The sequence below is a fragment of the Heterodontus francisci genome, chromosome 15, assembly GCF_036365525.1.
Source record: "Heterodontus francisci isolate sHetFra1 chromosome 15, sHetFra1.hap1, whole genome shotgun sequence".
Lineage (NCBI taxonomy): Eukaryota > Metazoa > Chordata > Chondrichthyes > Heterodontiformes > Heterodontidae > Heterodontus > Heterodontus francisci.
Window position 1 is genome coordinate 79,479,329 of NC_090385.1, and position 22,712 is coordinate 79,502,040.

The 22,712-nt window shown below is 42.3% G+C and overlaps 1 protein-coding gene across 5 annotated transcripts in view; it reads left to right on the top strand.

The window, feature by feature from the left end:
- lrch2 (leucine-rich repeats and calponin homology (CH) domain containing 2) overlaps nt 1-22,712 on the top strand; it is a 213,691-nt gene that overhangs the window by 122,464 nt on the left and 68,515 nt on the right. For 3 of the 5 annotated variants that reach the window (XM_068047725.1, XM_068047727.1, XM_068047729.1), the window contains 2 exons: nt 6,648-6,696; nt 12,959-13,099. In XM_068047725.1, coding sequence (XP_067903826.1) covers nt 6,648-6,696; nt 12,959-13,099 — 190 coding nt within the window. The remainder of the gene's footprint in view (nt 1-6,647; nt 6,697-12,958; nt 13,100-22,712) is intronic. The other 2 variants (XM_068047726.1, XM_068047728.1) reach the window with 1 other exon arrangement.

Here is a 22,712-nt window from a genome sequence, read left to right on the forward strand (position 1 = left end):
CCTCAAAAAAAATCAAATTTGTCAAACACTATTTCCCTTTCATAAAATCATGTTGACTTTGTCTGATTATACGATTTTCTAAGTGCATTGTTAAGACTTCCTTAATAGATTCCAACACTCTCCCGACAACCGATGTCAGCCTAATTGGCCTGTAGTTCCCTGTTTTCTCTCTCCCTCCTTTCTTGAGTAGTGGTGTTGCATTTGCTAACTTTCAATATGCTGGGACCATTCTAGAATTCAGGGAATTTTGGAAAATCAGCCAGCGCATCCACTATCTCTCCAGCTACCTCTTTTAGAATCCTAGGATCTAGGCCATCAGGTCCTGGGGGATTTGTCAAGTTTTTAGTCCCTTAAGTTTCTCCAGTACTTTTTTTCTGATATCAATTATCTTAATTTCCTCACTCTTAGCCCCTAGGTTACTCTGTATTTTTGGTATGTAACTTTGTTATCACAATAGAAGACACAACATGAAATATTTGTTCATTGTCTCTGCCATTTTCTAATTTCCCATGATTTCTCCTGTGTCTGTCTCTCAGGGACCAACGTTTACTGTTAGCTATTCCTTTTTATATTCCTGATCAGTTTACTCATTCTATTTTATTTCCTTTTTTTTAATGACCCTTCTGGTTTCTGAAACAGTCTCAATCCTCAGGTTTACTGCTATTCTTGGCAACATTTTAAGGTGGTTCTTTTAATCTTATACTGTCCTTAACTTGCTTAGTAAGCCATGGATGGATTTTTCTTGCTTGACTAAAAACATCATGATATAATGAAACACAGCCAGATAAATGCTGGTATTGCTGAAATTGTGTGCCTGCTTCTATGGAAGTTGTGTTAGTATTAGCATGGGTGCTGGTTTGCAGCTCTTATAAGGTAGATGGAAGTGTTAATGGGAATGTTACAGGATACTTAGCTTTCAGATAAAACTTCCTTTCTATAAATATCTCAAAGATGACCAAACTTTTTCTGGTTAAAATATACATTTTTACTCTTCACACTGTGGGAATATACCGAGCTTGATGAATTCTGTGGAAACCATATGCTAAGCATGTGTGTGAAAATGTCATGGCATGATAGGTAATATCTGAAAATGGCCCCTGTATCATGTAAAGACTGTGCCAGTTTTTTTTTCCCAGCTCAAGGTTCTTTGCTCCTTGTGGTTTATTTTTTCCCCAAAGTTTAGGACAAGTTTACCCAGTCCTTCTACATCTATTACAGGTACTAAGCTATCAGATATTTTGTTAACTAAATGGTCAGTATAGGTTTTTGTATTCTTTCAGGTTTCTCAGGAGTATAAACGTCAGCACTGAGCAACATACCTCATATTATGCTATAATTACTAATTTTATGATAAATGCACAAAAATTGAAAAACTGTACAGTTTGGCCACAAAATTTGGTTACACAGTGCCCATACTTTTGGCAAGCAAACCACTTGCATTGGCTGCCATTTTGAGGACATTGGTGTGGACGTTAGGAGTGTATGCTGGAAATGTGTAGAGTAGGCAGATGGTGATTTCATGCCAGCGCTCTCTTTGCGACCTCACCACTCCAACTAATGCCCTTTCTTAATCTTGCACAACTGAACATGCATTCAGCAGCAGGGAGGACTCCCACCAGCACTATCTAAAGGGATCATCAACTACTTTCAGCTCAGTTACTGATTTATTTCCACCAGTTCTTGCTGAGTTTGTAGAAGCGCTATGAGTTTTCTACTGCTATTTAAAGTTGGTGAATTTGACGAGGCGCAGTATTGCATGTGGTGAAGGCTTTGGTTCCGACTTCACAGGTTCTGCTCAGATCACTTGCTCCCTATCATGGGTGCTGTAGTTGCCTTCTACCTTGTGTTATGATCCCTGTGGTGACCACCAACAAATGAAAAGAATTAAATCCACTGACTGACCTCAACTTAGGAAACCAAACATGAAACTGACAAGATTTCACTTTTATAAATTTTACTGTAACACTCAAACCAAAACCAACATAAATTAAACACAGACTAACAGAACTCCCAGTTGGTATATATATCTTAAAGGTTGCACATTAAATAGCAAAAGCATCAAAGGTAGTCCTTACAGATCTTCAGAATAGTCTTATCAGCAAAGTGGTGTTGAACAGTCCCACAGTACAACAAAATCAGGATCTTCCTCCCATAGTTCATGTTCTGTCGTCCAGGTTGCAAATATGGAAGTAATTAGGTCCCATTGATTGCGAGTGATGCAATCTTCCCTTTAACGGTTCGGTCTTGTCACCTCTCGAACTGCCTCGGTCTTGCCCACTACTGTCCTGATGGCATTGTATCACTGATAACTTTTCAATTACCAAAGACAACTGCTGTAAGTCATTCACCCATGGTTAGCCCTCAGTCCAGGCTTCAGTGCTGGTAGTCAAACGGCTTCAACCAGCTGCTTTGTTGTCTGATTCTGTAGAAGCCCAGAAGCTTGACGTTCTCGGCTTATCTCGTTAAAACAATCTGGCTGATTTTCCATCCACTGCAGAGTCCTTCTCAACTCTCCAAAAGTCATCTTTGCAAAACACAAAGCAGCCTTGCAGCTGGTTTCCATCTTTTTCAAAAAACTTCTGGTCAAGTGCCACACCCAGGTTTCCATTCAGCTGGCTTAACACTCTAGAGTTTTCTTGAAACTGAAGCCTCCAGTCACATGAAATTGGTTTTTTAAAAAAAAGCTGTTTGATTTTCCTCAGTCACAGGACTGTTTGTTTGTCTAACCTGGGTTTGATGCCCCAGAACTTGGAAACCTTGAGTTTCAATTTCAAGTAGGACTGTCTCAAATAAAAACTGAACACAAGCTGTACTGCATCATACTTGGCCTGCAGCATGACAGAGGCAACACAGAAGAGGACAAGTTGATCATAGAGGGGCAGGGGAGGAGAAGGGCTCTCAGCAGGAGCCCTTATGTACCCAGAATCTTCAGGGAGCATTTCTTTTGCCTCATTGTCAATGACAATCAGTGTGTGCAATGTCTCTGTTTAAGAAGAGGTTCTCGAATTATGCCACCTTTTGCAGGCAGATGGTGCAGCCTTGTAGCAGGATGAGGACGATGCCAGTGGTTGTGAAAGTGGCCATGGACTATTTCGCATTGTAATCATTCCAGACGAGCAGGTGACATCTGCAGCATCTCCTAGTTTGCTGTCCACTGCTGCAGAAGGGAGGTGACTGATGCTCTTTATGCCAGGAAAGGGGCGTACCTAGCTTTTTCTCTGGCCACAGAGAAGCAGGTGGCGTGTGCACGTGAGCTTCACCTGTATAACTGGCTTCCTCATGGTGCAGGATGCTAATGACTCCACACTGATGGCTTTGTAGCTGCCGCATCTAAATTGAGATGTACCGCAACTGCAAAGGATTCCACTCCCTGGGCGTACAGTTGGTGTGCGACCATGCTGTCACGTCGTTCAGGTGAATACCCGGTATCGTGACAGAAATTACGTTGCCTTTTATTTTGCACCACTCCACTGTACCATCAGTATTTCAGCCACCACGTCAAATTAGAAGGTGTTTCTGGGTGACGAGGAATCTGCTGACCACCTGACAACTTCAATGTGGAACCCAATCATATGGGCAGCATGCACGTAATGAGAGCCATACAGTCACACAAAACATCATCGAGCAGACCATTGGATGCTCTAGTAATGCTTCTACTGCCTGGAACCGCACCGGAGGAGGCCTTCATTACTCGTCAGAGCATGCAGCAATTCATCGTGGTCTTTTGTATCCAGCACAACCTCACCGTTATGAAGGCACAGCCCTTGCCACCAGGTATATGGTGGACAACTAAAGAGAAGGGGGAGCAGGAGGAGGAGTGGAGGAGGCAACCAACACATCACGTCTCTGGCAGGGCTGTCTGTGATCGGCTCATCCGCTACGGTACTAGTGGACACAACTCCAATTCCCTATTCTACAGGCCTTCCCTTTCCTCTATCACTGACCATCACAGCTTTTATTAACTTTTATTTCAGTATTATAGCCAATACAAAACAACCACAAAACCAACTTTATCAAACTGTCCATTATGCCATACAAAAATCAGCTAATCGCCCTTGTGCATTCCCTTAGTGTCTGTCTTGCGTGAGACTTTGCCTGGCGTAGTATTCCTACAGAGTGCTACCCCAGTGGCTGCAGCATGGCTGGTGGAAGGCTGCTGACTTTCAGTGGGGCGACTGCAGATTGCCTTACAGGACTCTGAGGCCTGGCTTCAGACTGCACCACCTCAGCAATCGGCCGAAGTAGTCTGGGCAACAGCAAAGACATTGGCAGGGTGGCAATGGTGGGAGGATGAAAGCTCATTTTGAGGGTAGACAGTAGATTTACTCTCCACAGAGCCACTCCCAGTCTCCAGGGGCAGTGCTTCAGCATTCCTAGTAGTCTGTTTGGCAGATTGCTGGACTGCTGTGAGAATTCACTCTTGAGGCAGGAATTTTTGAGTGAAGGCAACTGCAACCTGCCATATCCGAAACACAAGGCTTCCTTTCTCCAAAGCGGTGTTTCTCCACCGAGTATAGCAACTCCTCTTTCTCTGGGTCTTTTCTCTCCAGGCAGGTCAAAACCTCACCTTAAATGTAGCACTTTTTTCTTGAAATGTTAAGTTTATTTTCAGAGAAAATAGGTCTTTTTCTCTGGTCTACAAACCCAGGTCTCCAACAACAACAACAGGCTTTTAGCTGCTCACAGCTCCCTCTGGTCTGTTTCATACTGCAGAACTGAAACTTAAAGCTTTCAACAGTGAAGTCACGAGCCTATCGTAGAATCTTTCTGTTGCTTGGATACAAATTGCCTTGCAGTCTGTGCTCCAGCCAGTTCAGCATTCATTGTTCTCAAAGTCCTTTTTTTCTTAGTCTTAAAGGCACACAGACCTCTTAATTAAAAAAAAAACTCATGACAGTTGTCAAACCATTTGAGAAATGAAGTATAACGCTAAACACAAAAAAAACTCAAATGTGTGTTGCCTGGCAATAAGGTTTTTTAGTGAACAAGTCCTCAATTCAAATTGACAACTTATTTGGGTGGAGGAGATGGTCCCACATTGTAATCAAATTGATCTGCAATCTGTTGCATTATTTATGAGGTCTCCTAAGATTGGCTTGTAATGTTGCAGGAGAGAGTGGCATAGGAAACTGGTCAGAAAACAGCTGTTGTTTCATGTGAGAAGTATGTCCAATTCCTTTTGTGGCATTTCACAGGGGAGGATGAACTGATCCCAAATGGTTCGACCACACTTGGAATATTGCGTTCAGTTCTGGTCGCCTCATTATAGGAAGGATGTGGAAGCTTTAGAGAGGGTGCAGAGGAGATTTACCAGGATGCTGCCTGGACTGGAGGGCATGTCCTACGAAGAAAGAGTGAGGGAGCTAGGGCTTTTCTCATTGGAGCGCAGAAGGATGAGAGGTGACTTGATTAGAGGGGTACAAGATTATGAGAGGCATAGATAGAGTGGATAGTTAGAGACTTTTTCCCAGGGTGGAAAGGGCTATCACCAGGGGGCATAATTTTAAGGTGATTGGAGGAAGGTTTCGGGGAGATGTCAGAGGTAGGTTCTTTACACAGAGAGTGGTGGGTGCATGGAATGCGCTGCCAGCGGTGATAGTAGAAGCAGATACATTAGGGGCATTTAAGCGACTCTTGGATAGGTACGTGGATGATAGTAGAATGAAGGGTAGGTAGTTAGTTTGATCTTAGAGTAGGTTAAAGGTTCGGCATAACATCGTGGGCCGAAGGGCCTGTACTGTTCTATGTTCTATGTTGCCATTTTAGCCCTCACTACGAAGTATCATTTGGATACTATTTTAAGAGGGGCAGCAACATTGAAATTAACTAAGTCTCACTGAGAAACACTGCAGGAAGACTGGTGAAAAGTATCACACTGGTTTAGTAATGGGTGTTCATAAGTTGGGGAACGTTATCTATGCACCTGATAGTGTCTTGATTACCTGAGAATGTTGGATGTTAATCTAAGGTGCCTGAAATATGAAAATATTCAGTTTCCTAAACAAAACAAACCTCGCCTTTATCAGCACAACTGTCAAAAATAAAAAGCTGGTGGATAAAAGTAGCTTGCAGATTTTGCGAAGGGGTCAATCACCACATTCAAGAGTTAATTGGGTGCACACTTGAAAAAATTAACTGTGCAAGAAAAGAGCAGTAAAATGGGATTAAAGAAGCATTAAGGTGGAGCTTGTGCAGACATAATGAGCTGAATGTTTCCTCCTGTGCTGATTTGTCATTCCACAAAACGACTACTTCCAAATGGACTGGATTCTATCTAACCCTTGCCTGCTTAAGTGGTAGCATAGATTTGCACTATAGACGTTAAAGTGGGTAAGAATCTTGCGCTTGATCTTCGTGTCCTAGTACCTTTTCATTTTGATCAGTCTGGTATGAAATTAAGAGGGTGTTTATTATCTTGTATCATCACCATAATATCCATGGTTTTAATTAGTATTCGAGGCAGATATATATGTTTTGTGTATTTTATGTTACAAATGCAAGTACTGATGGTCATTAATGCCTTCAAAATTTCCTACATCAATAATTTTTTGGGAAATTGAAGAAGCTGGCATTTAGAGACATTAGAGTTACATGTATGTTGGTATAAATACATGTCGTGAAACTTAAAATTTTGACTTTTCTTCCAGTAGGTCAGCAGATAAACCAACATCACCGGGCTCACCATACAGATGTCGGGTAAGCTGTGGTATTAGCATTTATTTTTCCATACATTTATTTAAATACATCATACTGTTATCTCTCCATTTCTGTTGGGTCCGCTTCAATGTGGGTTGAAGTTGGTCCTAACTCTCTTCCTGAGCTGTCTGTGTACTTGCTTGTGGTTGGTTGAGTGGCAGAGATGATTTGGCCAAAGACTTTTACCACTTGATGAGAAGTACCTGGCATCTGCTTGGTACCTTTTCCTTCATACCTTATCCAAGATCAGGAACAATTTATCTGTCTGCTGGATCAACAATTAAGGACTGCTGGTATTGCACAATGTTCAGCATCATTCACGACTCCTCAGATACTGAGGCAGTCCGTGTAGAAATGCAGCAAGACCTGGACAATATCCAGGCTTGGGCTGATAAGTGGCAGTAACGTTTGTGCCAGACAATGACCATCTCAAACAAGAGAGAATCTAATCATCTCCCCTTGACATTCAATGACATTACGATCGCTGAATTCCCCCACTATCAACATCCTGGGGGTTACCATTGACCAGAAATGGAACTGGAGTTGCCATATAAATACCATGGCTGCAAGAGCAGGTCAGAGGCTAGAAATCCTGTGGTGAGTAACACTCCACCTGATTCCCCAAAGCCTGTGCACCATCTTACCATCTTCAAGGCATAAGTCAGGAGTGTGATGGAATACTCTCCACTTGCCTGGATGGGTGCAACTCCAACAACACTCAAGAAGCTCGGCACCATCCAGGACAAAGCAGCCCGCTTGATTGGCAGCCCATTCACAAACATTCACTCACTCCACCACCAACGCACAGTGGCAGCAGTGTGTACCATCTACAAGATGCACTGCAGCAACACACCAAGGCTGCCTAGAAAGCACCTTCCAAGCCTACGACCTCTACCACCTAGAAGGACAAGGGCAGCAGTGCATGGGAACGCCACCACCTGAAAGTTCCCCTGCAAGCCACACACCATCCTGACTTGGAACTGTATTGCCGTTCCTTCATTGTCGCTGGGTCAAAATCCTGGAACTCCCTTCCGAACAGCAGTGTGGGTATACCTACCTGACATGGGCTGCAGCAGTTTGAGAAGGCAGCTTCCCACCACCTTCTCGAGGGCAATTAGGGATGGGCAGTAAATGCTGGCTTAGCCAGTGACACTCACATCCCATAAATGAATTTCAAAAAAAAGTGGTAACTTGCATCTGTAGATCATAAGAACTAAGCTTGTACTCAAGCCAGCTGATCAGTGAAGAAAATCATAATTGTGAACAGCACCCTAATCTATAAACTAGGTACAAATTAATATTGAAATGAAAGCATTCTACTGTTTACAAATTTGGTTATTGACAATACCAAATTTGAGATTCATACATAATATATACTCATTTGGTTATGGTGTAAAATTATATGACTCATGAATGCCTCAATTTTCTATTTTGTAGGTTTGCATGACAAACTCCTTAGTTTCTTAATGAATGACTAAAACATTTGGAATTTTGCATTTTTTAATCTGGAAATAAGTCAAAAAAGTCTGTTATGACTCATTATAGAAGAGCACTAAGTTTTTTCTGATGTGTCAAATTCAAAATGAGAGGGTTTGAACAGCAGCTCGTTTTTCATAGAGGAAAACTGAAGAATAGTGATAACATTTTGGTTTATAAAAATGGCTGAATTTAAAGTACAAATTAAGGAAATTATCTGAAATGCATTGAACATGGATTCGCTACCCTCGAGAGATCTGCCCATGTGACAAGTAATAGTTGCATAGAATGTGTTCTAAAACTTCAAAATAAATGTATTTCTTTTTGAAAATGTTAGATCAGGGTTGTCTAACATACGGCGCGCAGGTCAGGATCTGACCCGCCAAAGGATTCCATCCGGCCTGTGGATGCAAATTGTACCCGCGGCTGTTCCTGTTCCTCCCCGGGGCTCTGTGACTTGAGATGGGAAATTTCTCATTGTCAACCTCTTGTAGAGTGGCCTTTTTCAAAACCTCGGGCTGTCAGTTTCAAAGCTCAGCTGCTGAAGAAAGAACACGCTTCGCAACTTTGACAGATTCGGAGTTTTCAGACTTGTTTTTAAAAAAGCGCACTGGAAAACCCCAAATCTGTCCAGTGTTGAGAAGCGTGTTCCTGCTTCAGCAGCTGAACAGGGAAACTCAGCGTGATGTTTTTAAACAAATTGACGGAGCACAAAGCTGCTGTGCTGAGTACTCCCTCTCAGCGCAACTGCCAGAGAGGGGGAGAGAGCGAGAGATGGACGCAGGGAAGCAGGGAGAACAGAGAGTGGGGGGGCGCATAGAGAGAGTGGGGGGGCGGGGTGGAGGGACCGCATAGAGAGAGTGGGGGGAGGGGCGGGGGGAAAGAGGGGGACCGGGGTAGCTAGGGCGAACAGAACGAGCATGGACGACACGGGAATGACAGAGGTGGGAACACAGGGAGAGATGGGGAGCGATAGAGAAAGAGAGCAGGAGATCCAGATCATTCCTGACAGATGAATATCTGTTCAGAATACTCTGCATCGCTACTTCAAGTGTGCAGGCATAGATTGACTACTTATGCAAGCAAAAACAATGCCAGGTTTGTCACTCAATCAGTTTTCAAAAAGTGATGAGAAAGTAAGTCAGTAAATTAGTATTCTCCTTTAAAGCTTCTTCACAAATTTCACATTTGTTGCTTTTATTAGTAATGCAGATTTGTAATCCTGCTATCTTTTGAAATTTGCTCGCCAGCCCCCCGGGCTGAGGAAAAATCATAATGTGGCCCTCCACTCAAAGGTTGGACAGCCGTTTGTTAGACCAACAAAACTGTGTTACGATCAGGTGAGGAGGGGTGGAAGGGCTCCTTTTTTTCCCCCTCCTTGTTTGACTACAACAGCTTTTGTTTTACAGTGGATATACTTGCCATGCAGTGAGTGGTTATCTGTTTTCTGAGTTTAATAAAGGACGAGGTTAGCTTCAACCAATCTAAGTAAAAATTCATAAAATACGCTCCAACTTTTTCTCTCTCTCTCTCACGCGCACCGCACACACGCACAAATAGGTTACAGAGTGGGCAAGGATAGACTCATTGAATTAGAGTCCAGAGAATTAAGAGGTATACAGTCTGTGGAGGTTGGTGCCTTGGCTGGCTTCAGACTGAATTTGGTGGCCACGCGACATTCCTTTGGGGGGGTCCTGAGCTTCTGGTTTGAAGATGTGGACAGCTGATTCAGTGGCTCTCCAGGAAACAGCAATGCAGCTGATTTCCTGCAGTCTCTGTCTGCAGCAGGGATATGCCTCAGTGGTCACGGTCAGCAGGCAGGATTCGAAGCTTGCAAGATGGATTGGGGAGCGAGAGGGGAGGGAGGGATCCCACTTGGGTCTTCTCTTGTCAATGTCTGCGGTTTGGTTGTTAGAGAAAACACCAGCTTAAGCATGCAGATGGTGGACCTGTCACATGACTGTCACCCAGTGATTCGAGCGTGGTGGTTATCAGTGTGTATTCCGTCATGTAAATTAATCAGTCCATGTCTAGGAATTCCCTTCTGACAACCGGGGTCCCATTGTTCAAGTGATCAGGTTTGAGTGGTTCATCTCCATCAATTTAATATTCAGGTGATGGCCTTGATGCCTTGCTAGTGAGAACAGGAGAGGGAGTCAGTCAGATTCCCCAAGTCATTGTTCTTGATAAGTCTGTGCAGACAATCCGTTTACACCTCAATGTATTGAAATGTGGAGTACAGCAATTCAGTTGGTGTGGTCTTCTTTAGCTTTTAGTATAGAGTCATCTTCTATTTGTTGCTTTTTAAAAAAAATTTAATTCAGCTGATGCATTAAAAAATCATCATTCGACATAGCATGTTTTCGTGACAACTGATGTATTATAAAATAATGCCAGTACTTGGGAAGATCGAAAGCTTTCATGAAAATCTCAGTCCTTCACAATAGGATAGGCTACATTAAATCCTTGGAATTACAAAGTCACTGGGAAATAAAATGAAAAATACAGAATTGTTACCCCTAAAAGGAAAAGGAGCAAATTTGAAACTGGATATAAATATCAAACTGATGGCGGATAAATTGCTAGATTTAAAACTTGGGAATTCCTAACTATTCTATTACTCAGTGGGATCTGAGCTGCAGGTCTCTAGCAATGTGGAGTTATTTACTGGACAAGCCTTTTTAAAAAAAAAAAGCCTTTTAGAATATCCTTCTGGTATGACACTCCCTTAATTATAAACACCAAGTTCTATCTATTTCCACTGACAAATTTGCATATATTGTTTTAACAACCTGTAGTATTAACCAAACAAAATATCAAGTACAAGCTCAGACTTTTGCGGGATTTAGAGAGGTTGGAGAAATTTCCAGATTCATGAATGATCTCCAAACATGTTCAAAAAGTGAGAGAACAAGGCAACATATAAGGTCTTCAAAGATGGGGTAACATACAGAACAAGGCATTAAGACAATTCAATGGATACATTTGATCATGTTTCTGTGGAACATGCTATTTCTTTGATTCTTAGAAATCTCATTTACTTTTTAATGCTGAATTAAAATATTTTTAATAAAGCATTTTGCGTGATTTTGGGGACAGCCAGTCGTCAGATATACAATCACCAGGTAATACATGCTTACTACAAAATGCCACCTACTGTGTTTGACACCTTTAAAATTGAAAAGATCCGTAGCAACACTACCTAAAGGAGAAGTATTCAAGTTTTCAATGAAATGTGCTCTACATACCAAATTTGATATATAATAGATGGATGTATATGCATACATTTTCAGTAGTCGCTTCCAATGCATATCTTTCCACTCTTTATTAACTCAGTTGATTTGGAAAGGATGCTGGAGAACTACTGCCCTCACATTCCAGGTTCCAGTGGTCCACCAGTACCTTGCCTAAATAACATTATTGTGTTAACTTGATAGGGAGAGTCAATTAGGTATTTGGCGGGAACATGTGGAAATTAGAGTTTGGCTCGATCTTGTAAGATCATAAGAAATAGGAGCAGGAATAGGCCATTCAGCTCCTTGAGACTGCTCGACCATTCAATAAGATCATGGCTGATCTGATTGTGAACTTAACTTCACTTTCCTGTCGGATCCCTATAACCCTCAACTCCCTTGTACATTAACTTCTGTCCAATTCAGCCTCGAGTATATTCAATGACCCAGCCTCCATTGCTCTCTGGGGAAGAGAATTTCAAAGATTAACTACCATTTGAGAGAAGAATTTTCTCCTCATCTCCATCTTAAATGGGAGACACGTTATTTTGAAACTGTGCCCCCTAGTTCTAGGTTCCTCCATGAGGGAAAACATCCTCTCAGCATTTACCCTGTTGAGCCACCTCAGAATCTTAGATTCTTCAGTAAGATCCTCTTATTCTTCTGAAATCCGATGAGTATGGGACCAATCTGCTCAAATGTTCCTCATAAGACATTACCTTCAGCTCAGGCATCAGCCTATTGAAAACCTTCTCTGAACTGCTTCCAATGCAAATATATCCCTCTTTAAGTAAGGAGACCAAAACTGTATGCAATACTCTAGGTGTGATCTCACCAGCACCCTGTAGAGTTGTAGCAAGACTTTCCTACTTTCATACTCCATCTCCCTTGCAATAAATGCCAACATTGTATTTGCCTTCCTAATTACTTGCTGTACCTGCATGCTAACTTTTTGTGATTCATTGTCTTCAATCGATGTTCACACATAGCTTGTCACTATCTAGTGATTAGGAGAAGGCATTGAGCCTCCCTTTTACTCTGCCTGGGGAGGAATGTTAATTTTTTCTCACCCTGAGGTTTCTGCTTGAATTGCTGTTCCATGTAGGACAGGACTGACACTACAATGTCCATTTACCTGTAGGACCACAGGGGGAACAATTAAAGTGTGTCAGTTTTCTGACTCTTTATCTTTTTAATCTAATAGGGACAACTACAGTTGTGCACAATAAAATGTACTCTTCATTATCCTTATTTTTTTATTAAATGCCTCATTGCCCACCTTCCTCTACACATGTGAACATAGAAGCTCCATTATCTATTCTCCATGTTATAAGCCCAATTGGATAGCATAGTTCTCCTTGTAATGAGCTTTGTGTTGATTGTGTTCATTTTTCAACTTCAGTCAAAATGTTAACTGAAGTCAGAGCAAAAAGCTTTTGTGGTAGTTTCTAACATATTTTGATACAATTTCTATGTACTGTGTTTCTGAAAACTTTCCTGATAGTTTGCATCATTTTATATCTTTGTCTAAAGCTTTACTTTATATATTCCAGTTTGCAGGCTTTTCTGGTGAAGTTGAGAGAAAACAAGATGTAACGAATGCAGAACATAAATGCACTGAGACACAGCAACATGCAAAGTGGCGTCATGAAGAAAGGCGACATACTAAACAGATCAGAAAAGATCATATGAAGGTATCTAAAGATTTTCTGCTATTTATTTGATTCATATAAATTGTCGTTTTTGGAATTTCTTTTATAAAAACAAAAGTGAATTTGTGGGTTTAAGCTCCATTCCAGGATGTAGAGTGCTGCATCATTTGAGATGCTGTTCTTTGGATAAGACCTGACTGAAACCTGTCTGAATGTTCCAGCGGTTCTGAAAAATACATACTGTTCAAAGATAATTGGCAATTCTCCCTTGGCCAACATTCTTCCCTCAACCAATACCACCAAACACAGAATAATCATTTACCTAATTTCTGTTACAAAATGGCTGACATATTTTCACAAGTTGTTGTCATATGAGTGCTTGATAAACTTTGTTCATAGTTACCTATGCTCAACATCCAATCCTATCCAAATTTTTGCTTTCTATTGCTGTACCTCACCAGCATCCCAGATATGCCACACTTGTACCATAAACAACCTCCATCCACTTGCATTATAACAGCTAGCCAATATCTCTGATCTTTACTGTGCTTAATGTCACCAACTCCACCTCTGCCCCTGACAACTGTCTGAGGCTGAACCAGATTGTTTCTAAGCTTGGTGTGTCGTATTTCACCACGAGATGAGCTTCTGACCACGTATCCACACCATCAATAAGACCACCTAATTCCATTGCCGTATTATTACCGGACTCCACTCCTGCCTCAGCATGTTTGCTGTTGAAACCCTCGTCAATGCCTGTTACCTCTAGACTGCACTCCTGGCTGGGTTCCCATACTCCACCTTTGGAAACTTGGCTCATCCAAAACTCCTGCTGCCTGTATCCGAACTCGAACTAAGTCCCATTCACCCATCACCCTCTGCTTGTGATCTACATTTGCTCCCAGTTAACTAGCACCTTGATTTTAAAATTCTCATCCTGGTTTTCAAATCCCTCCATGACCTCACCCCTCCCCATCTCTGTAGCCTCCTCCAGTCCAACAAGCCTTTGAGACCTCTGCACTCCTCTAATTCTGGCCTCTTGCACATCTCAGATTTTAAGTGCTCCAGGATTGTCAACAGTGCCTTTAGCTGCCTGAGTCTTAAGCTTTGGAATTCCCTCCTATTTCTCTCTTCTCCCTCCTGAAAACCTGCCTCTTTGGCCAAGCTTTTGGTCATCTGCTGAAATATTTCCTAATGGATATCTAGTTTCAAAGTTTGTTTGGTAATGCTCTGGTGAAGCACCTTGGGACATTTTACTACATGAAAGGCGCTATATAAATGTTGATGCACCAAGTGGGTGAAGCTCACCAGTATACAGGAAGTTGTAATGGGGTAAAAATGGATTACATGTTCAGTGGCGCAGCAGAGATCTGTGGGCATACTTCGCCCTTCGATTCTGAAGAGTTTGAGGCCTGGCACAGGAGTTACACCAGATAGTAAGACTGCCCTCTAGTGAAAATCATAGATACAAGCTGCATGGAAGGAGATTGCTGACCAGGTTGTTAACAGTTGCCCAGGCCTCTTGCACTGGCTACAAATGTGAAAGAAATTTTGTGTGTTAAAATTGAGGACCTCACACATTGTGTCCTCCTGATACCATATTTCCTGGGCTCATCAAGCATAATCAATGCAAGTTGTGAACTACCACATCCTCAGTGAGGTACTGTTTGCAAATTTGTACCCAACCAGTGCCTTTTGTAGATGCATTTCAACATACCAAATCCAAAGACATTCCTTTGCTTGTGGGTTTCTCAGTAGGGTGAGCAGCCATAGATGCAGAGGTTAGCTTCGTTTTCCTATCTAACCACTGGTTCTTTTGCTTCAAAGAGTCAGCCACTGTGGACTGCCGCATAACGAAACATCATGGCTACTTCCTGAATAATTGTCCATTGCATGCGTAATGACATTTCTGTGGTCAGATTCCATCTGAACATTACGTGCAAACACTTTTCTATTCATGTAGGTTATAGGGTTAATATGAGGTCCTGATGACGACATGGATACCATCTATGATGTTTGTACTTTAGTGAGCCTTGCCATCTGGTGAAAGTGCTGCTCTGTGGGGAGCCACAATGGCACGAATTTTATGTGGCGGCAGAGGCCCTGCCGACTAGCTGAAAAGTCAGTGGCAAACCCACTTCCGTCGGGCCTGGATTGGCTTCAGGCAGGCGGACTGTTTTGAACCTCCCCCCCCCCCCCCCCCCCCCGCCCCGCTGCTTGTAAAATGGTAGCGGGGATGGGTAGAGACGGGAAGAGCACCCCCTGCCCCCCAATTAATATTTACACCCCACCACCTCCAGCCCACTGCCCGGGGTAGGGCGTGAAATTCTGGCCAGTGATGATGGTATTGCCCCTTGTGTTACAAGCACAACATAGGAACAGGAATAAGCTATTTAGCTGTTCAAGCCTGTTCTGCCACTCAGTGAGATCGTGGTTGATCTGTGCCTTGTGACCTATTTCCAGATATGTGCCTTTTGCCCCATATCCCTTTAATACCTTTGGCTGACAAAAATCTGTCAATCTCAGTTTTAAAATCAATAATTGTTCTCGCATCAATTGCTGTTAATGGAAGAGAGTTCCAAACATCTACCAAATCTTGCATGAAGAAGTGTTCCCTAATTTCACTCCTGAAAGGCCTGGACTATGCCCCCTAGGCGTAAGACTCCCCAACTAGCAGAAATAGTTTCTCCAAATCTACCCTATCTGTTCCTCTTAATAGCTTGGAAAACCTCAATCAAATCATCCCTTAACCTAATTTCTGGGGAATACAACCCTAGTTTGTTCAACACAAAACACAATCCTAGTTTGTTTAATCGCTCCTCATAGCTTTAACCCTTGAAGTCCAGGTATTATTCTGATAAATCTACGCTGCAATCTCTCCAAGGCCAATATATCTTTCGAAAGGTGTCGTGTCCGGAACTGCTTGCAGTACTCCGCGGCTTTTTATTGCTGAAGCATGACTCTACCCCCTTGTATTCTAGTTCTTTAGATGTAAAGGCCAGCATTTCATTACCCTTTCTGATTCTGTTTTGTACCAGTTCATGACATTATAATCAATGCACCAGGGCCCCTAGTCTCTCTAGACCTCCACTGTTTCTAGCTTTTCACCATTTATAAAGTACCTTGTTCCATCCCTTTTAGGTCAATGACCTCAAGATTGCTGACATTGAGTAACACTAGTAAATAGTTTAAGTGAATGAAGTTTATCAATATCCCTTTGTAATGTTACATTTCATAGAGTCATAGAGTTATACAGCACAGAAACAGGCCCTTTGGCCCATCGTGTCCATGCCGGCCATCAAGCACCTATCCTAATCCCATTTTCCAGCACTTGGTCCGTCGCCTTGTATGCTATGGCATTTCAAGTGTTCATCTAAATACTTCTTAAATGTTGTGAGGGTTTCTGCTTCTACCACCCCTTCAGGCAGTGTTCCAGATTCCAAGCACACTCTGGGTGAAAAAAAGTTTCCTCAAATCCCCTCTAAACCTCCTGCCCCTTACCTTAAGTCTATGCCCCCTGGTTATTGACACCTCTGCTAAAGGAAAAAGTTTTTTCCAATCTATGCCCCTCATAATTTTGTATACCTCAATCAATCATAGCTTCCATCTGTACTGCCTGTTGTGTCATCAGAAAATTTGAATATACGGTTTTCCATCACTGCATCTGAGTTGTTGACAACTACTGTTAATAGTTGAGGCCCCAACTCTGAGATCCTTGCGGGACACCACTCATCACATCCCGTCAGTTAGAGAACCAGCCCTTTATCCTTACTCGTTGTCTTCTCCTCCTCAGCTAATTTCTGAGCCAGGTTAATAATTTGCCTTCAATTCCAATAGCTTCAACTTTAACCAACAGTCTGATGAGGGACTTTATCAAATTCTTCTGGAAATCCATATAAATAACATCCATAGATACACTCACATCCATTACTTTAGTCACCACTTCAAAAAAAATTCAATCAGAATCTTCAAGCATGAGCTACCCTTTACAAATTCATGCTGGCTCTCTTTGATTAGCTAAAATGTTCAAGTTTTCAGATGATTTTCAGTTAATTGTAGAATCTAGCAATTTCCTGACAGGTTAGGCTCACTGTTCTATAATTTCCTCATTTACCACTGTCACCTTTCTTAAATAGCAGAGGGACATGTGCAATTTTCAATCTAAATGAACAGTTCATGAATCTAGAGAACTTTAGAAGATTATAGTTAGAACATCTGCAATGTTATCACCTACTTCCTTTAAAACCTTGAATGGAAACCATCTGGTCCTGGAGGTTTGTCACTCCTGAGAACCATTAATTTTCCTTTTATTCTTGTTTACTTTAATTTGGTTGAGTCCCTGTCCTTGATTCAATAATAGTTTCCTTGGGATGTTTGGCATAGGAATATAGGAAATAGGAGCAGCAGTAGGCCATTCAGTCCTTCAAACCTGCTCTGCCATTCAACTAGATCATGGCTGATCATCTACCTCAATGCAGTTTTCCCACACTATCCTCACATACCTTGATATCTTTAGTATCTAGAAATCAGTTGATCTCTGTCTTGAATGTACTCAATGACCAATCCTCCACAGCACACTGGAGGGGAGAATTTCAAAGATTCGCCACCCTCTGAGTGAAGTGATTCCTCTTCATCTCAGTCCTTATTGCCTTATTCTGAGACTGTGTCCCCTGGTTCTAGACCCTCCAGCCAGGGGAAACATCCTTCCTGCATCTACCCTGTCAAGCCCTGTAAGAATTTTGTATGCTTCAATGTGATTACCCCTCTCTCTTCTAAACTCTAGAGAATGCAGGCCCAGTGTCCTCAATCTCTCCTCATAGGACAATTCTGCCATCCCAGGAATCAGTCTAGTGAACCTCTGTTACACACGAGAAAATCTAACCATTTCCCCTTGACATTCAGTGGCAGTATGATCACTAAATCCCCCACTATCAACATCTTAGGGGTTACCATTTACCAGAAACTAAACTGCAGTAGCCATATAAATACCGTGGCTACAGGAGCACGTCCGAGACTGGGAATCCTGCGGTGAGTAACTCACCTCCTGACTGCCCAAAGCCTATCCACCATCTACAAGGCACAAGTCAGGAGTGTGACAGAATACTCCCCCTTTGCCTGGATGGGTGCAGCTCCAACAATATTCGAGGAACTCAACACCATGCAGGACAAAGCAGCCCGCTTGATTGGCACCCCACCTACAAACATTCACTTACTCCACCACTGACGCACAGTGGCAGCAGTGTGTGCCATCTACAAGATGCACTGCAGCAGCGCACCAAGGCTTCTTAGACGGCACCTTCCAAACCCGCGACCTCTACCACCTAGAATGACAAGGGCAGCAGATGCATGGGAACACCACTACCTGCAAGTTACCCTCCAAGCCACACACCATCCTGACTTGGAACTGTATCACTGTTCCTCCACAGTCACGGAGTCAAAATCCTCGAGCTCCCTTCCTAACAGCAGATTGAGTGTTCTGACCCCACATGGATTGCAGCGCTTTGAGAAGGCGGCTCACCAACACCACCTCAAGGGCAATTAGAGATGAGCAATTAGGGTTGGGCAATAAATGCTGTCCTAGCCAGCGATGTCCACATCCCATCAATGAATGATAAAAAAACTCCTTCTGGCACATATATCCTTCCTTAGGCAAGGAGACCGAAACTGTACACAGTACTCCAGGTGCGGTTTCACCAAGGCTCTATACAATTGCAGCAAGACTTCTTTACTCCTGTACTCAAATCCTCTTGCAATAAAGGCCAACATACCATTTGCCTTCCCAATTGCTTCCTGCACCTGTATGTTAGCTTTCAGTGACTTATGAACAAGGACATCAACACTTCCCAGTCTCTCTCCATTTAAGAAATACTGTGCATTTCTGTTTTTCCTACCAAAGTGGATAACCACATTTTTCCACATTATATTCCACCTTGCCCACTCACTAAGCCTGTCTACATCCCCTTGAAACCTCCTTGCATCCTCACAACGCACAGTCCCACCTAGTTTTGTGTCATCAGTAAACTTGTAAATATTACATTTGATCCTCCCATCTATATCATTGATGTAGATTGTGAATAGGTTGGGCCCAAGCGCTGATCCTTGTTGTATGCTACTAGTCACAGCCTGCCAACCTGAAAATGATCCGTTTATTCCTACTCTGTTTTCTGCCTGTTAACCAGTTCTCATTCCATGCCAGTATATTTATCCCCAATCCCATGTGCTTTAATTTTGCTTACTAACTTCTTGTGTGGGAACTCATCAAAAGCCTTCTGAAAATCCAAATGCACCATAAGGTTCCCCCTTATCTATTCTCCATCCATCCTCAGAAAAAAAACTGCCATCAGTTTTGTCAAACATGGTTTCCCTTTCATAAATCCATGTAGACTCTGCCCAATCCCACCATTATTTTCCAAATGTCCATTTATCACATCCTTTATAATAAATTCTAGCATTTTCCCTACTACTGATGTCAGGCTAACAGGTCTGTAGTTCCCCAGTTTCTCTCTTCCCTCCTTTCTTAAATAGTGGGTTTACATTTGCTACCTTCCAGTCTTCAGGAACCGGTCCAGAATCTATTGAATCTTGGAAGATGATCGCCAGTGCATCCACTATTTCTACAGCTATGTCTTACAACACGCTGTGATGTGGATTATCAGGTCCAGGGAGTTTATCAACTTTCAGTCCCATTAATTTCTCCAGTAATGCTTATTTTTTTTAAACTGATAATTTCTTTCAAATCCTCATTCTTGCTCGTCCCTTTGTTCTTTAATATTCCTCGGAGGTTTTATGTATCTTCCTCTGTGAAGACACATACCAGGTATTTGTTTAGTTTCTGTGCCATTTCCTTATTCCCCATTATAAATTCACCCATCTCTGCATGTAATGGGCCCACATTTGTCCTTGCTTATCTTTTCCTTTTTACATACTTATAGAAGCTTTTACAGTCTGTTTTTTTTATGGTTCTCGCTAGTTTACTTCTATTTTCCCTTTCATTATCAGTTTCCTCGTCCTCCTTGGCTGAATTCTAAAATAATCCCAATCCTTAGGCTTACAACTTTTTTGGCAACTTTATAAACCTCTTCCTTTGATCTAATACAATTTTTAACTTCTCTTGTTAGCCATGGTTAGATCGGTTTTTCTGCTGGGTTTTTGTGCCACAAAGGAATGTAAATGTGTGGTAAACCATGTATTAATTATTTAAATGCTAGCCATTGCCTGTCTACCGCCATACTTTCTAATGCAGCTTCCCTATCTACCACAGCCAACTTGCCCCTCAATTTTTTATTAGTTAAATTTTAGACCTTAGTTTCAGATTGAACGACGTCACTTTCAACTTTAAAGTATTATGGTCACTCATCCCTAAAGGCTGCTTTACAATTAGATTATGAATTAGCCATTTCTCATTGCATAATACCAGATCTAAAAAACCCGTTCTGTAGTTGGTTCCTCAACATACTGCTCGAGAAAACCATCGCATATACATTCCAGGAATTCGTCGTCCACCGCGTTGGTGCTAATTAGGTTTACCCAGTCTAAATGGAGATTGATGTCCTCCCATGATTACTGTATTACCCTTGTTACATGCAACTCTAATTTCCTGATTTATACCATGCCTTTTATTATCATTACTGTTTGGCCTATAAACAATTCCTACCAATGTTTACTGCCCCTTTCTGTTTCTTCACTCTACCCAAACTGATTCTACACCTTGATCTTTTGATCTAAACTCCTCTCTCACTAATGTACTGATCTCTTCCTTTATTAACAGCACCACCCCAGCTCCTTTTCCTTTTTGCCTATCCTTTCTAAGTGCCATTCAATTCCCAGCCTGCAGCCACATCTCCTTCATGACAATTAGATCATACCTGTTTACTTCTGTTCGTGTTGTCAATTCATCTGTCTCGTTGAGAATGCTGTGTGCATTCAGATAGAGTGCCTTTAATTCTATCTTATTATTTTCACAACCTCTAGCCTCATCTGGCGCACTGTTAAGTTTGTACATTCTGTCCCTTCCTGCCACTCTTTGATTATCATTACCCTCATTGCTACCTTACTGCCTTGCCTTCTCTCTTTAAATTATCACATTTTCTCTCACTTGACCCCTTGCCCCCACTATTTAGTTTAAAGTCATGTCTACCGCCCTAGTTATAAGACTCGCTGAAACGCTGGTCCCAGCATGGTTCAGGTGAAGGCCATCCCAACGGTACAGCTCGCACTTTCCCCAGTACTGGTGTCAGTGCCCCATGAATTTAAACCCACACCAATCTTTGAGCAATGCATTTAACTCTAATCTTATTTGCTGTATGACAATTTGCTCATGGCTCAGGTAAGAATCCAGAGATTACCACCTTTTGAGGTGCTTTTTACTTTAGCCCCTAGCTGCTTATACTCCCTATGCAGAACCTCTTTTTTCTAGTCCTATCTGTCGTTGGTACCCACATAGATCACGACAACTGGATCCTGCCCCCCCACTGCAAGTTTCTCTTCAGCCCTGACTAAATGTCCCGAACTCTGGCACCGGGCAGGCAACACAGCCTTCTGGACTCTCGCCCTTGGCTGCAGAGAACTGTGTTTATCCCCCCTGACTATACTATCTCCTACTACCACTACATTCCTATTTACTCCCTCGGCTTGAATGGCTTTCTGTACAACAATGCCATGGACAGTTTGCTCATCCACTCTGCAGCCCTCGCTCTCATCCATATAAGCTGAAAGAACCACAGACCTGTTGGACAATTGCACTGGTTGAGGCTCCTCCAATTCTGCCTTTTTGATTCCCTTACCCACCTCATTCACAGTCTCACCCTCCTGTCCCTGACCAAATCAAGAGACCCTATTCTAAGGGATGTGACTGCCTTCTGGATCACCTCCCTGCGGCATCGCAGTGTCTGTAGCTCAGCCTCCAGCTCATTGACTTTGAGCTGAAGCTCCTTGAACTGCAGATACTTACTGCAAACATGTTTGCCATGGATCACACTGGTGGCCACCAACTCCCACATACTGAAGCGCAACATATCACCTGCCCTGCCATCTTTATTGTGTTAAATTATTTATTTTTCTTAAATTATAATTGATAAACCCCACCGCTACTAAGCCCCACTGTTACTACTAGTGCTAGTATAGTTTGCTACGACTAATAAAACCTTATTAATAAATTACCTGAGATTCAGAAGATTCTTCTTCTTAGTATTTCAATTAATGTTATACTAACCGTAATTAAAATTCCTTAGTTTAGATAAGAGAAAAAGAGAAAATGTTCACCAACCAATCACTTACCACCTTTGCTGTAACATCACACGTCAGTTTTCTTTGGAATGCTCTGAACCCACAGACTCGGCTCCCTCGCTCTTCAAACTCTTGCTATCTCTAGGTTACCCTCTATTTCTGGAAAGCAACCTGTGTCTTGCGCAGCTACTGGAGGCTGAAAAAGGAGCACCACTTTCTCTCTCTCCACCGAATTCCCATGTGAACCCAGTCCCAACCCTTGCACTCTGACTATGTCTCGCTCAGGTGAAATCTTCTATCCGTGCATGCTGACCTCTTTGCCATACTGACGCAAAGTAATTAATCAGCATGTCAGCTATTTCCTGATCGTTGACACCATTACTATTATCAGATTTGAAGGGGCTCACGTCGCTTCCGACCAGTCTCTTTC